The sequence below is a fragment of the Labrus bergylta genome, chromosome 5, assembly GCF_963930695.1.
Source record: "Labrus bergylta chromosome 5, fLabBer1.1, whole genome shotgun sequence".
In the NCBI taxonomy this organism is placed as follows: Eukaryota; Metazoa; Chordata; class Actinopteri; order Labriformes; family Labridae; genus Labrus; species Labrus bergylta.
The window spans coordinates 33934813-33949092 of record NC_089199.1 but is presented as its reverse complement, the minus strand read 5'-3'; the positions used below and the strand labels follow the sequence as shown (position 1 = coordinate 33949092).

General features: G+C 48.0%; 2 protein-coding genes across 5 annotated transcripts in view; both read left to right on the top strand.

Annotated features, from left to right (window-relative positions):
- The window catches only part of rbm15b (RNA binding motif protein 15B), a 4300-nt gene extending 200 nt beyond the window's left edge, over window positions 1-4100 (top strand). The window contains 3 exon segments of the mRNA XM_065955482.1: window positions 1-208; window positions 210-2580; window positions 3815-4100. The exon segment at window positions 1-208 is cut by the window's left edge and continues 200 nt beyond it. Coding sequence (XP_065811554.1) covers window positions 116-208; window positions 210-2580; window positions 3815-3861 — 2511 coding nt within the window. The 5' untranslated portion in view covers window positions 1-115 and the 3' untranslated portion in view covers window positions 3862-4100.
- A 359-nt stretch (window positions 4101-4459) lies between these two features.
- Window positions 4460-13597, top strand: khk (ketohexokinase). Of its 4 annotated transcripts, XM_020660265.3 has the most exons (9): window positions 4460-5266; window positions 6195-6311; window positions 6692-6826; window positions 7061-7195; window positions 10232-10304; window positions 11412-11558; window positions 11646-11734; window positions 12236-12393; window positions 13226-13597. In XM_020660265.3, exons 1-9 carry the CDS (start codon window positions 5160-5162, stop codon window positions 13327-13329), a joined length of 1065 nt encoding a protein of 354 aa, XP_020515921.1. In that variant the 5' UTR covers window positions 4460-5159; the 3' UTR covers window positions 13330-13597. The 4 variants fall into 4 exon arrangements, with proteins under 4 accessions (XP_020515921.1, XP_020515920.1, XP_020515918.1 ...); XM_020660264.3 differs by lacking the exons at window positions 6692-6826; window positions 7061-7195 and adding an exon at window positions 6916-6987 and having other exon boundaries at window positions 4461-5266; XM_020660262.3 differs by lacking the exon at window positions 7061-7195 and having other exon boundaries at window positions 4461-5266.
- The last annotated feature ends 683 nt before the right edge of the window (window positions 13598-14280 follow it).

Sequence of the window (14280 nt, the reverse complement as noted above, 5' to 3'; positions counted from 1 at the left end):
CTTCGCCGTAGCCGTCGCCTGCCTCGCTGTTTTGGCTAACGCCGCCGGAAGTCGCTCCTCAGGCCGGATTCCCGCTGCAGCCTCCGAAAAGTTTGAGCTCCATCCTCCGGTGAAGATGAAGAGGCAGGCCGGGAGGGAGAGCAGTCCGTCCAGGGCCGCTGCCAAACGGATACGAGAGCGGGAGCGGAGAGAGGAGCTGCCCCCCCCCCCCGCCGCCCCCCCTGGCTCTGCTGCTGGCGGAGAGCCGCGGATATCACCGCCGGAGCCGCAGCAGGGAGCGAGAGAAGCCGCGGCTCCGGGAGGAGCGAGCGGCCGCCCTGGAGCTCCACCACCGACACGAGCTCAGCCTCCTCGGTCGACCCCCCCTCCGGACCACCGCTGCTGCGGAGCTCCCCGCCGCCCGCCCGGGGACTCTGGAGTACAAAACGCTGCTCATCAGTAACCTGGCCTCCCAGGTGTCGGACGAGGACGTGGAGGACGCCCTGTTTCACGAGTTCAAGAAGTTCGGGGACGTCAGCGTGAAGCTGTCTCACACCCCGGAGCTCGGCCGGATCGCTTACGTCAATTTCCGGCATCCGGAGGACGCCAAGGAGGCTCGGCACGCCAAATCCTCCAGGTTAGTTCTGGGTGAACGACAGCTGAAGATTGAACCCATGTACGTGAGGAGGCGGAGTGTGACGCCCCCGGACGCCGGGTACCTGCCTCTGCACGCCCCCTACCCCTACAGACAGCGCTCCCTGTCCCCCCCGGGACCTGCGGTGAGCAGCATCCGGGACCTGAGAGCCCGACACTACGCCCTGGAGACCCTGACCCTGAGTCGGGAGAGGGAGAGGCTGCTGGATTATTACGGGATGCTGGATGAGAGGGGTCGACCCTACGGTCTGCCCCCCATGCCGGTGGTGGAGGATTTAAAACCCGAGGATGACCAGAGAGCGACCAGCAACCTTTTCATAGGAAACCTGGACGGTAACGTGACCGAGGCTGAACTGAGGAGGGGGTTTGATAAGTACGGCATCATTGAGGACGTGGTCATTAAACGTCCAGCTCGTGGTCAGGGGGGGGCGTATGCTTTTGTGAAGTTTCAGAACCTGGACATGGCCCACCGGGCTAAAGTCGCCATGCAGGGGCGTCTGATCGGCGGTAACCCGATAAAGATCGGTTACGGCAAAGCTAACCCCACCACGCGGCTCTGGGTGGGCGGTCTGGGACCCGGGAACTCCCTCGCTGCCCTCGCTCGGGAGTTTGACCGTTTTGGAAGTATCCGTAACATCGACTACGTGAAGGGGGACAACTTCGCCTACATCCAGTACGAGAGCTTGGACGCCGCTCAGGCCGCCTGCAGTCAGATGAGGGGTTTCCCACTGGGGGGTCCAGAGAGACGTCTCAGGGTGGACTTTGCTAAAGTCGAGGAAAGCCCCTCCCGGTCTTTTCCTCCTCCTGTCGCCGCCCCCTCACACTACGACCTCCTCGGGGAAACCTACAGCCGCCACCGCAGCCTGGAGAGGGAGCTGAGGGGAGGGGCCAGAGAGCGCTCCCCTCCCCCCCCCCACAGCCTCCTCTCTCAGAGGGAGCGAGACAGAGCCCTGCTGGAGAGAGACTTTCCCACCAGCCCCACCCGCAGCCTGGAGAGGAGGGGGGCGGGGGGAGTGGAGGCGTTCGGGCGGAGCACAAGAGGAGCGAGGAGCCGCAGTAAGAGCCGGGAGCGATGGCTGAAGGAGAGGGAGGAGAGGAGGAGCCGGAGGAGGAGCCGGAGTCTGTCGCCCGAGAAGCAGACAGACGAGAGAGAGAGGGAGAAGGAGAGGGGGCGGTCCAGGGTCCGAGGTCCGGGAGGGGCCGTCTCTCCTGACGCCAGCCCCGACCGAGCGCGTGTCAGAGCGCCTGACTCCACCACAGAGCCCAGAGACCACTCCCCCGACAGCGGCGCCGGAGGGCGACACTCCACCAACGAAGAAGACCTCCCATCGGGGCGCCACCACAGCAAGCGGACGTCCAGCGAGCATCTGAACAATCACCACCATCGTAACAGCGAGAGTGCCGCCGCCGCCGCCGGCTCGCCCGCCGTCATCACAGACACACACACCTCGTCGTCCCCCAGCACGCTGTCGGAGTACGCAGCGGCGGCGCTCTCTAAAATATGGCACGGCTTCTTCGCCTTAAAGAACAGCAGCTTCCCCACTGACCTGTACCTGCTGGAGGGCGGGGCGGCGTTCTTCAACTCGGTGATGAAGGAGACCCTGAAGCTGCAGAGTCAGAACCAGCCGGGCCAGCTGAAGATCGTCCAGCGGCTCCGCATGGACCAGACGCGCCTGGACGAGGTCGTGCGCCGCATCAAACTCGGACGACCCGACGGATTCGCCATTCTGCTCGCTCTGCAGGGCCCGATCGACCGCCAGGCCGCCTCTGAGCCGGGGCTGCAGGCACGCCTGCTTCGCCATCTTGTGACTTACCTGCGGAACAAGGAAGCAGCCGGTGTGGTGAGCCTGCCCGCTGCTAAAGAGGGGGGGCCGGGCGCAATGCTGTACGCCTTCCCCCCGGGCGTGTTCTCACAACAGTACCTGCAGGCCGCCAAGAGGACTGTGGGTAATATAGACGAGGAGCACATGGTGATTGTGATCGTTAATGACACTAACTGAACATGATGTTCACACATGTACAGACAGACACACACACACACACACACACACACACAGACACACACACACACACACACACACACACACACACACACACACACACACACACACACACACACACACACACACACACAGACACACAGACACACGGCGAGCTGACAGGACGCTCGCCGTGACTACAGAAACTTCCATGTTTTTATTGTTTTATTAAGAATGTTATGAATGAAACACTAAATCTCTCTTTTACTCTAATTCGACTTCACGTCTCCGTCGCTGATGTTCAGTCCGATCTCGTTTAAAGAGCGTGCACAACGGCGTTGGAAAAGGTTACTCTGTCGTTTTGAACTTTTACGTATTTTAGGATCTGAACGACTTCATGGTACAAAAAGTTTAGGAAATGCTCCTTTAGATTGTTTGAGAGAGAGAGGGAGAGAGAGAGAGAGAGAGAGAGAGACGGTGTCACGTCTGTTAGCTGGAGAAATCTCAACTCTAAACTCTTTGCACTTTTCAAGTCGTCAAAATGTTTTAAAACGAAACACTGTTATTTTAAACATCGCTCGTTTCTAAGAGTGCCAGAGCTTTAAGAAAAACAAAAACTACATTTCTACGTTTTTTTTTCTGGGCGCCAGCTTCTTTTTCAAATAGTTTTTAATGAGTAGAGAGCGTTTTCAGCAGCAGGCGGCCGCCCGGAGGAAGAGCGCAGCGCCCAGCTTCGATTTCAAATATTTTCAGAAAGGCGATGTTCACGTCACCGCCGCTCTTTTCCTCATGTTTGATATTCCCCGTTGTTTAAACTCCAAATATGAAACATGCAGACTGTTGTCATGGAGACGGGACGTGCAGCGCTTTATTCTCAGCATAAACGCTTCATGAAAACACTTTTCTGCCCGGAGAAAACGCCATGTTTACACGGGGCCTACGAGAGTTTCCCTTTAAGTTTAAATCAAGTTTTTTTGAAGAAGCTCGTGACGGAGACGTGAAGAAGTGTTCGTACTCTAAACTGAAACATTCAACACTAAACTCGAGGGGTTTCTATGCTTGTTTACTTTATCTGTGTATTTTCTGGCCTTTTTACCGGACGTTGTGTAACCTGGTTGTTTTTTTTATACAAAGTGATTGTACTGTAACGGGGACGTCACGGCCTCTCCACGCTGTAGTGACGTGTTTCTGTTTTTTTAAAGCACCAGTAGAGTCCGAGGCGGCTCTCCTCGCCCCCCCGTCCCCGTGACCCTGAACTCGACATCGAGCGAGTCCATGAACTGATCCATTCCAGACTCTTCTGCCGAGCCGGACGGCGTGGAGCGCGTGGGCTCTGTTGTAATGCATGCTGGGAAAGAACAGGTTTCTCTTTGTGCTTCCCTTTCTGCTGAGATCCACGTCCAGCTGTCTGATCGTATCACTGCTTCAGATTTTATATTGTAAAATGACTTTTATCCAGTTTTAATACATCAATCCATCCATCTTTGATCCACCCGCTCGCCTCTTTTTTTATAGTCTGCCTTTAATGAAGCTTCAGTGTCCGTCATCTTCAGCCCAGACGCCTTTTATTGGAATTCAATGATGTTTTTAATGTTAGTATTGAATCACTTCAAAAGCGTCGTGACTTCTGCTGCATTCAGGTGCTGCTCGTGGTCAAAGTTTCTGAGTTGGGAGGTCGTTCTTCAGTGTGTTCACCTGATTTCAGTTCACCTGTTTAATATACAATATGTGAATTAACTAAAGTCAAGCCGGGCACCTTGAGAATTTTATATGTGACCTGAGAGAGAGAGAGAGAGAGAGAGAGAGAGAGGGGGGGGGGGGAGAGGGAGAGAGAGAGAGGGGGGGAGAGAGAGAGAGAGAGAGAGATTCAGTCTTTAAGAATGAATGAAATGTGAGTGAACACGTTCATATTGAGTGCAGCAAACCAAACAAAGGAGAAGACCGAGGTGACAGACATCTGCCTCTCTGAAGCAGGTAACAGCTGATGACCCTCCAAGCTCCGCCCACATGGAAACACCAAGCACCTGAAAGAGCAGACAGGCAGAGAAAGGAGTGAAGAGGAGGGGTCCTCACCATGTTTAAAAAGGATTCTGACGGTTTACAAATTACATTTCACACTTGAATATCAAATATTGTGTTTGTCTGACACATCAACAACCTTTTTAAACATGCTGCCCAGATGACGTCATGATGGTTATCAAAGTGTCATATGATGAATACTACACGTCGTGTTAGATGAAGGCTGTCAAAACGAAGTGTCATGGCTGTGAGAGAGTCAAATAAAACACCTGATGATGTTGTCCATTAAGTCCGTAGGGCTTAGGGTTTAGGGTTTAGGGTTTAGGGTTTAGGGAGGAAATCGAGATTCAGCCACTAACTCAAGAACCGCATCCCTTCGAGAGAAACGGGAAAGTCCGAGCGGGCCATGAACGCAACAAACTCCAGAAAGATAACGATGCGTTCAAGTGTCAAAGTCCAGCGTGCAGCGGTGTGTGCTGTGAGTTAGTGTGTGTTAGAAGCTCACAGTGAGTGTGTGTGTGTGTGTTGATGAACATGGAGGAACAGAAGAAGAAGAAGATTCTGTGTGTGGGTCTGGTGTGTCTCGACATCATCAACGTGGTGGACAAATACCCCGAAGAAGACACTGACAGCAGGTTAGCATACAGGCTAATGCTAACTCTCGGGGCAGTCAGTCAGAGCGGTGTTGTTGTTGTTGTTGTTTGTTTTCTTCCACTGAATAATAAACAGTACTTTTCTACCGGGCAGATACAATCAGTTATTTATTATCTTCCATTGTCACTGTCTTTTTAAATGTTTTCTCTTTATGTTCGATCTTTTAAACATGACTGGACCTGTGCTCAGGACTCCCGAGGCCGGTGTACCGGTGTAACTTGCGACCCTGTTAACTGGTGACTCTGTCGTCTGCGGTTGCCGTGGTTACAGCATTGAAAACGGAGAAAGGATAAATAGCTTGCCTGAGATAACCTCTAAATTATCCACCTGAAGTATGAAAGAGACGCAAACTGTGTGTTCCTCTTCAGCTGCTGTAACTACGACAAACACTGACGCACTCGGCGGAAGGTCATCAGTTAACATGGTAACTCTTTAAACCGCAACACCTGCCTCAGTCCAAGAACATGCAGAGCAGGTTACAAGGATGTAGTATGAGAAAACATGTGCAGACAATAAGAGCATAAATGGTGGACGTTTAAAGAGTTGTTAATAAAATGTTAACTAAGTAAATAATAAATGAGGAAGTATAAAGATGAATAAAAAAGTAAATAATTAAGGATATGAAAGACATAAAAAATATGCCATATTCTTAAGAGTTTAAATATTTTTTCACCTTTATTTCTGAGTGTTTACAAAGTCACACTACATTAAAGTCTTGGTTTAAGGAGGAGAACAAGCCGTTTAGCGCCCCCTGCAGACTCATCCTGGGATTACCCCACCACACGTTTACCTCATGATCTGAAACTTTGCCCACGTTTAGTTTGGACATGCAGCATTGTAGCACTGTATGTGAGTTTAAACATAGGGATCAGCAGAATAGGTCGACTTTAAAGTCTTTGCTCCCTGCAGGTGTTTGTCTCAGCGTTGGCAGCGAGGAGGAAACGCCTCCAACTCGTGCACGGTGCTGTCACTGCTCGGAGCGCCCTGCGCCTTCATGGGCTCTGTGTCTGCTGGACCCGTGGCCGAGTGAGTACCCATACATCAAAACATTTATCAACAATGAATAAGTGACGTTTAAATTGACATTAAGATGATTTAAAGGGGACATATTATGAAGAATCCACTTTGTGTTTCTGAACATATATGTGTGTAACCTGAGAGTCTACAGACCCACAACATGTGAAATAAACCATCCAGTCCTTTGTTTGTGGTCTTACAACACAGAGAAAAATGCTCTGTTTCAAATGTGCTCTCCTTGTGATGTCACAGTGGGATTCTGGTAAAAAACAAAATCCCCTCCCCTCCCCTGGTATCTCCTCCCATGGACTCCACCCCCAGCCTAGAACAAAACTTTTACACAGGTCCTCCAGGTCAGCAGAGGAATGTAAACTGTTTCCTGTCTGTAGTTTTATTTTGGAGGATTTTCAGAAGTTCCACATCGACGTGTCTCTGGTGTCTGAGCACGCTCAGTGCGTCCTGCCAGCCTCCATGGTCATCAGCAATATCAGCACAGGAAGCCGCACCATCCTGCACATGAACAGGTGTGACCAGGTGTGTGTGTGTGTGTGTGTGTGTGTGTGTGTGTGTGTGTGTGTGTGTGTGTGTGTGTGTGTGTGTGTGTCACTAACAGTCTCTCTTTCAGGATCGTCCTCAGTGAGCCGCTCTGCCTCTCTCTTCTCCACCAATCAGGAGACAGTCTTCTGTGAGTCTGTAGTTTTATTTTGGAGGGGAGAGTTGATATAAAGCGGTTTCCTGTTTCTCTCTCTCCCCGTTAGTTTCATCATGGGCGACTTCTCTCAGCGCCACATCGACGTCTCGGCCGTGGTTTGGCAGGTCAACGGTCAAACGCCGTGTGCGTGTTGTGTGGTTTGTCCGTCCAGCGGGTCTCGAACAGTCGTTCTGTCCGACATGTAAGACGACCGGACGACGACGGATCCTAAACAACGTTCACTAAACACCGCTTTTTTTAAATTTAGTCATCCATTCACCTAGAGGCTACCTCATTGGCTTCTTCTGTTTCTAAGTACTGCCCCTGTTGCCTAGCAACCATAATAGCTACACCAGAGCTAGCTAACATAGCTAACGTTACATAATTTATCTTATAATTTTTTCATTTGATTGAGACTGAATACTTACGTTTAAAACGGCATCACCCGATCCTTTTAGTTTAAGCCCCACCCCCTGTTATCATGCTGCATTCATGTGCCCTCGGTGGTCCCAGTTTCCGAGTTGAGAAGTCGTTCATGTGCAGCAAAAAACAACGTAGACGCTACGAAGAACATGCGAGTTATATTTGATCAAAAAGTTGACGTGCAGTTTGTGAATCAGTAAAACATCTTTTGCCGCCATGTGATGACGATTATGACGTCAAGTCAACAAGTCGGGCATCTCATTCTTTCCAGAGTTCCAGATTTGTCACTCCGACTTGAGCAGGCGTTCATGAACATTTTACATCTCGGAGACTCGTCTCTCTGATATGTCCGACACCACATGAATGCAGCATTAACTCCACACTCTTAATATAAGCCACGCCCTCCCCATATAGGCCCCACCTTTTCTGGTATAAGCTCCACCCATTGAACGATTGTACAGAGGTGTTTAGTGAACGCTGTTTGACCTCCCTGAAGGAAGCATGAACACCTGATCCTGATCCTGATCCTGATCCTGATCCCACTCACTGCAGAGTTAATCTTAGTCCGAGATCCACCAATCAGATTGAGCGGAGGTCAGCTGACTGTCGAGGATAGAAGACGATTTTTCACAACAAAGAATTCAAAAACATCATGATATATTCTCTTTTTAATGTAAAATACGAGGCAGATTCCTCTTTGAGCAGTTTTCACGTCTCTCCTGAGTTCAGTTTCCGTCTCTGCAGTGGTTCATTAATTTTGGTTAATTCTCTTTAATCTTTTTAATTTCTGGGATGTTTCACGACGCTCGCGCTTCCTGTGATTTAACGTTTTTAATCTTTTGTTTGTGAAGATTTCTCTCAGAATAATAATCAGCTTCAGATCCGACCTCCGTCCTCTCACAGAGACTGAAGAGGGAATAAAAACAACTTTAATTTAACTATCAAAAGCTTCATATAAATATATATCATCTTCAATATCTCCTTTAGATGAAGGAAGATTATTTAGTCATTTGTTGATTTGGAAGTGAAATCTTCAAACTGAAATGGATTGAAAGTGAAAATGTTGAAGTCTGTGAATGTTTAATCATTTTAATCTGTTAATTTAAATAAAGATTTCTACAGTTTATCATTTTTGCTTTAGATTTTGTCGCCTTATTTACAAATCTGAACATGGTTAAGAGAAACGTTGATTTAAAGGTGGAGTCAGTAGAATTGTTTGTAAACATTCAAACTGGCCCCTCCTACTGGGCTCATCGCCCCCAGAAGCCCCGCCCCCTGCAGGACGTAGTGTGTACGTTTACTGCTTGTACCTACACTGCAAGCTAACGCACGCTAGCACAAGCTAACCGCCAGTGTTTGTCACCTTCCTGTCCAACAGGAAGTAAACCAACTCCACGTCCACGGGTAAAAGACAACACAAGGTTCACCCTCGTTTTAGAACGATCTTTATCCACTTGGTGTTTCTCCTCACTCTCATTATATTTTCTCTTCTTTGCTGCTACGTCCACGTCCGTCATATTCACTCCTAAACTCACCTGCTGCGCTGTCATTGGCTGGAGGAAACACACCAGCTCCGCCCAGAAGCGTCCCGAGTCAACCGTCACAAAGCAGAACAGTAAAATCCAGTGAGAGGACAGAGTCTCTGCAGACACAGTCACCACCACACATGTACGGAGGCCCAGAAGGGACAATGGAGCAGCTTCACTTTAGGAGATGTCTGTCTTTTATTTTGAAGGAGAAAGCTGTATTTTATTTTGAAGGAACAAGCTGCTGACTCCATCTTCAAATGAAACGTTTTAAATAAAGTCCTAACAGACACATTTCTAAGTTATTATTTTACGATGTTTTAATTCCTTTAATTTCTTTCCTTCAGCCTGATGATGTCACTGTGATGTCACTGTGATGTCACTGTGATGTCACTGTGATGTCACTGATGTCACTGATGTCATTGTGTTGTCACTGTGATGTCACTGTGGTGTCACTGTGGTGTCACTGTGGTGTCACTGTGTTGTCACTGTGATGTCACTGTGATGTCACTGTGATGTCACTGTGTTGTCACTGTGATGTCACTGAGGTGTCACTGTGGTGTCACTGTGGTGTCACTGTGATGTCACTGTGATGTCACTGATGTCACTGTTGTCACTGTGGTGTCACTGTGGTGTCACTGTGATGTCACTGTGATGTCACTGTGATGTCACTGATGTCACTGTGGTGTCACTGTGGTGTCACTGTGGTGTCACTGTGATGTCACTGATGTCACTGTTGTCACTGTGGTGTCACTGTGGTGTCACTGTGGTGTCACTGTGATGTCACTGATGTCACTGTGATGTCACTGTGGTGTCACTGTGGTGTCACTGTGATGTCACTGTGTTGTCACTGTGGTGTCACTGTGATGTCACTGTGGTGTCACTGTGGTGTCACTGTGATGTCACTGTGATGTCACTGATGTCACTGTGGTGTCACTGTGAGGTCACTGTGGTGTCACTGTGATGTCACTGTGATGTCACTGTGGTGTCACTGTGGTGTCACTGTGATGTCACTGTGTTGTCACTGTGGTGTCACTGTGGTGTCACTGTGATGTCACTGTGGTGTCACTGTGATGTCACTGGTGTCACTGTGGTGTCACTGTGGTGTCACTGTGATGTCACTGTGAGGTCACTGTGATGTCACTGTGATGTCACTGTGAGGTCATGAGGACGGGTGGCTCAGTACCTTTCACAGAGTGCTGGAGGTGTTTCTGTTTTCTGTTTGTCTTCTTGTGTTGATTCTTTTTGAACATGAACTCTGACCTCTGACCTCACTAACTGTCCATCAGGAACCTTCCGGATGCCACAGCGGATGATTTCTCCAAAGTCGACCTCCAACAGTTCAAGTGGATCCACTGGGAGGTGAGCTACAACCCAAACTCATCCGGTTTGAATTCATTGACTTTAGCAAACGGTTACCTCAGGAGCGAGAGAAAACCCGTCATTTCAGAGTCGATCTATTAGAACAATAACCTCCAACAGGGAGGATGGCGTCTCTCTCATGGCGTCCACAGAGCGCCCCGCTCGTCTGTTTTCAGCACTATGTAACTTTGTCAGCGGGTCGAGGTCGTCTGGTGAGAAGTGTGTACGTCTTTATGACGCTAATTCACACAGCAGCCTTCAGCTACAAAGCAGACAGTTAGAGAGAGAGAGAGAAGCAGAGTGAACATCTCTGCAGATCTTATTCAGAACACATTGAGACGTAGCGTTAGCTTGTATCGTTAGCGGTGTCATCGTTGTCTCGTGTTTAGCAGCTTTAGCGGCTGCAGGAAGTCGACTAACTCGAGTTATGTTTCAGGTTTGATACAAAGAAATCAATAAATCCATCTTATAAACCGATCTCAGCTAGCATGTTATAAATGAGCCTCTCCAGTGTAGACGTTTAGCCACGGCCTGTAGTCGTCATGGTAACAGCTGAATACACACACACACACATACTCCACATGCTAACGGTTAGCTAACAACGGCCTGTAGACGCTAGCAGAGTCAGATCTAAATCCTGTAATATTTCTGAACCTCGTCAGTCGACATCTTTGTCGACTTCTCTGCCTTCTGACTGTCAACAGGTGCACACTGTCAAAGAGGGGGAGGAGCTAATGTCTCTGTGTTTTTCTACACTGTAGAATCTCACAGAGACCTTCGGAAGGCGCCAAAAGGCATCAAGTCAAATTCCTACAGATTGTTTTTTTAAGGCTTTCAATGTGAACATCTTCTTAGGGGATTCTTAGTCCAGTCTTGAGGAACTCACTTCCACATCGTCCATTTTACGTCATGTCCTGCCACAGTAGGACAGGGATAGTCTCCCGCTGTGAGGGATCAGATCAGGAGGATTTCAGGGGCTTCATCCTGAAATCATCCTGATGTTTTGACTGAAAGCAGCGCAGTATTTATATATATTAGGGTTTATCAGTTTATCATCACATGTTCTCTAAGTCCTTTTTTCCTGTCACACCTTTTTGCCTCCTTCAGGGCAGAAACGCTGAGGAACAGGTGAAGATGATCCAGCAGGTAGTGAAGTATAACAGCACGTTGCCACAGCAACAGAGAATCACCGTCTCCGTGGAAATAGAGAAGACCAGAGAGCCGTTGTATCAGCTGTTTTCTCACGGTGACGTGGTACGAGTCTGGTAAAGTCTTACAGGATGGGGTGTTCCTCTGGTCTCGTCTCTGAGGTTCTCCTCTCCTCCTTCTTGTCTTCTTCAGGTGTTCGTCAGTAAAGACGTCGCTCGACACTTCGGCTTCCTGTCGGCTGAAGATGCTCTGAGAGGTTTCTACAGCCGAGTCAAACAGGGGTTAGAAACCGTCTCTCTCTGACACTAACTGTCTCTAACCTGTCTCTCTCTCTGACCTGTCTCTCTCTCAGACACTTACTGTCTCTGACCGGTCTCTCTTTTAAAACTGTCTCACTTTCTGACGTGTCTGTCTCTGACCTGTCTCTCTCTGACCTGTCTGTCTCTCTTTCTCTGACCTGTCTGTCTCTCTGTCTCTAACTCGTTTTTCTCTGACCTGTCTGTCTCTCTGTCTCTGACTCGTCTTTCTCTGACCTGTCTGTCTCTGACATGTCTTTCTCTGTCCTCTCTGTCTCTGACCTGTCTGTCTCTCTGTCTCTGACTTGTCTTTCTCTGACCTGTCTGTCTCTGACATGTCTTTCTCTGTCCTCTCTGTCTCTGACCTGTCTGTCTCTCTTTCTCTGACACGTCTTTCTCTGACCTGTCTGTCTCTGACCTGTCTGTCTCTCTTTCTCTGACCTGTCTATCTCTGACTTGTCTGTCGGTAACCTGTCTGTCTGTCAGGGCTGTCCTGATATGTGCCTGGGCTGAAAAAGGAGCGGATGCTTTGGGTCCTGACGGTGTGCTCGTTCATTCGGATGCTTTTCCTCCTGAGAGTCTCGTCGACACTCTCGGAGCCGGAGACACTTTTAACTCTGCCGTCATCTTCACGCTGTCCAACGGTGAGACTTTATTATCCCATTAAGACACAAACTGCTCTAGAAATAATCGTCCATTTGTGAATCGTCCAAAATATGTTATACCCATTTCAGGCTGGCTCCCATTTAAAACATCTGCTGCATTTCATGAAATTCACCAACAATGTATTCAAATCTTTAGTTCAATATTTATAACTGTTGGCTTCATCTTGTTAAATTTTCCCATTTTATTTTCTTACCTGGCATGCACTTAATTTAATTCTTCACATCATGACCAGACACAAACTGTTTATTCTTGAAAACGGTGTTCCACAAGGTTCAACTTTAGGGCCTTTTCACTTTTCAAAAATGGGTTCCGTTTATAAATTTGGTTGTATGCAGATGAGACAGCTTCACACACACCAGATTCTAATACAACTAAAATTCGAAGCTCTCTGAACTCAAATTCAGAGTCTGTCGGGGCCCTAAGCCAAATGTCATTGGGGGCCCCTCCAACCAGCGTTCATCACCATAATGTCTGCCAGTGTCCCGACCCTAACTCGTCTTTTTCTTTTTTCACTCCCACACGGATAATTCTCGTTATTTTCCTTTGCTGACTTTCATTGACAAACTTTGGTTTTTAGAAGGCATGGAGAGGGAGTGCTATCAGATGGGGCCGCCTTAGGGAGGTTTCCTTCTGTCATTGCAAAATTTGCACATTTGAAGCCACTGCTGTTTAATGTTTGTCAGCCCGGTGGCTCCCTACTGGCCTTGGGCCCCAATCAGTGGCTTGCCTTGTTTATTGTCAAGCAGTGCCTCTGCTCAAATTTATTTGAATTTAATTACTGAAATACATTTAAAAAAAATTGGTTTTCAGGTGGAAGTTTGCAGGATGCTCTGACCTTTGGCTGCAGGGTCGCCGGTGCAAAATGTGGATTTCACGGTTACGACGGCATCGCTGCAAAGTTCACAAACGACTGAAGGTTGTTTTTTTTAAGTGGCGAAACCAGAAGGCTGATCGTTTTCTGTTTACTCACACTGTAAAAAAAGGATGAAGGATGCAACGAGTGAAGGTTCACTGTATGCTAATTTACATTGATCTAATATTAAGTCAATGAAGTGACAGTTAACTGTGAGATTGAGTGAATGTACGATGTTAAAGTAATTTATAATTATTGTATGATTTCTTTTTTTTTTACTGGTGAAAAACCGTCAAACTGATGAATAAATAACTGAAGTGAAACATGGAGCTTTTTGTTGATTTATTTATTGATTACATAAAGTTTTAATGTTGATTTAGTTTTTGTTGAAATATTTAAATTGTTTTACCTTGTTTACCTAAGTCTTTTGAGTTTACTAAGGGTGTACTCACAATAGGCAAAGTTTACCAATACCGTGCTGAAACTTGATTGCCCCCTCCCCTCCTCATTCCCCCCTCTGATCTGCACTCACACTGCTTCAGGACTAACCGGGCCTGAGCATGGTTACCTGTTGAACGTAAAGTCGTAAAATAACACATGCATTTACGTGATCCTGAAGCGTGCTCAGTTTACAAGACAGGCGATAAAAATGGACGTTCAGTCGAGACAGTGTCCGCACATCAGAGAACAACTCAGAGAACATGACAGCTGCTTTACTGACTGTGTGAAGTCAGAACACTCCGGGGTTTCTTCTGAATGAAGGCTGTCCACATCATGTGCTTGTGCACTAACTGTACTGTGCTGAAGCACACCTCTTCCAAGTGTGCCAGGGCCAAGGAAGTGTATGGAGCTCTCACATTAGTCAATGAACTGGACTATAGGGTTGAAGTGTGCTTGGGCACGGTACAGATTGCCTAGTGTGAGTGCGCTCTAAGTTTCATTCAAGACCAATAGAAATCAGCCAAGTCTTAATCAGTGAAGTGATTTAGAGACATATTTGTTTTGATTTGTT

What these genes read in the sequence shown, in the direction of transcription:
- khk (XM_020660265.3), top strand. Translation starts at nt 5,160, where the DNA reads ATGAACATGGAGGAACAGAAGAAGAAGAAGATTCTGTGTGTGGGTCTG. An exon ending in ACAGTCGTTCTGTCCGACAT is followed by an intron (nt 7,196 to 10,231) that starts GTAAGACGACCG and finishes ACTGTCCATCAG; the next exon opens with GAACCTTCCGGATGCCACAG. An exon ending in CATCTTCACGCTGTCCAACG is followed by an intron (nt 12,394 to 13,225) that starts GTGAGACTTTAT and finishes ATTGGTTTTCAG; the next exon opens with GTGGAAGTTTGCAGGATGCT.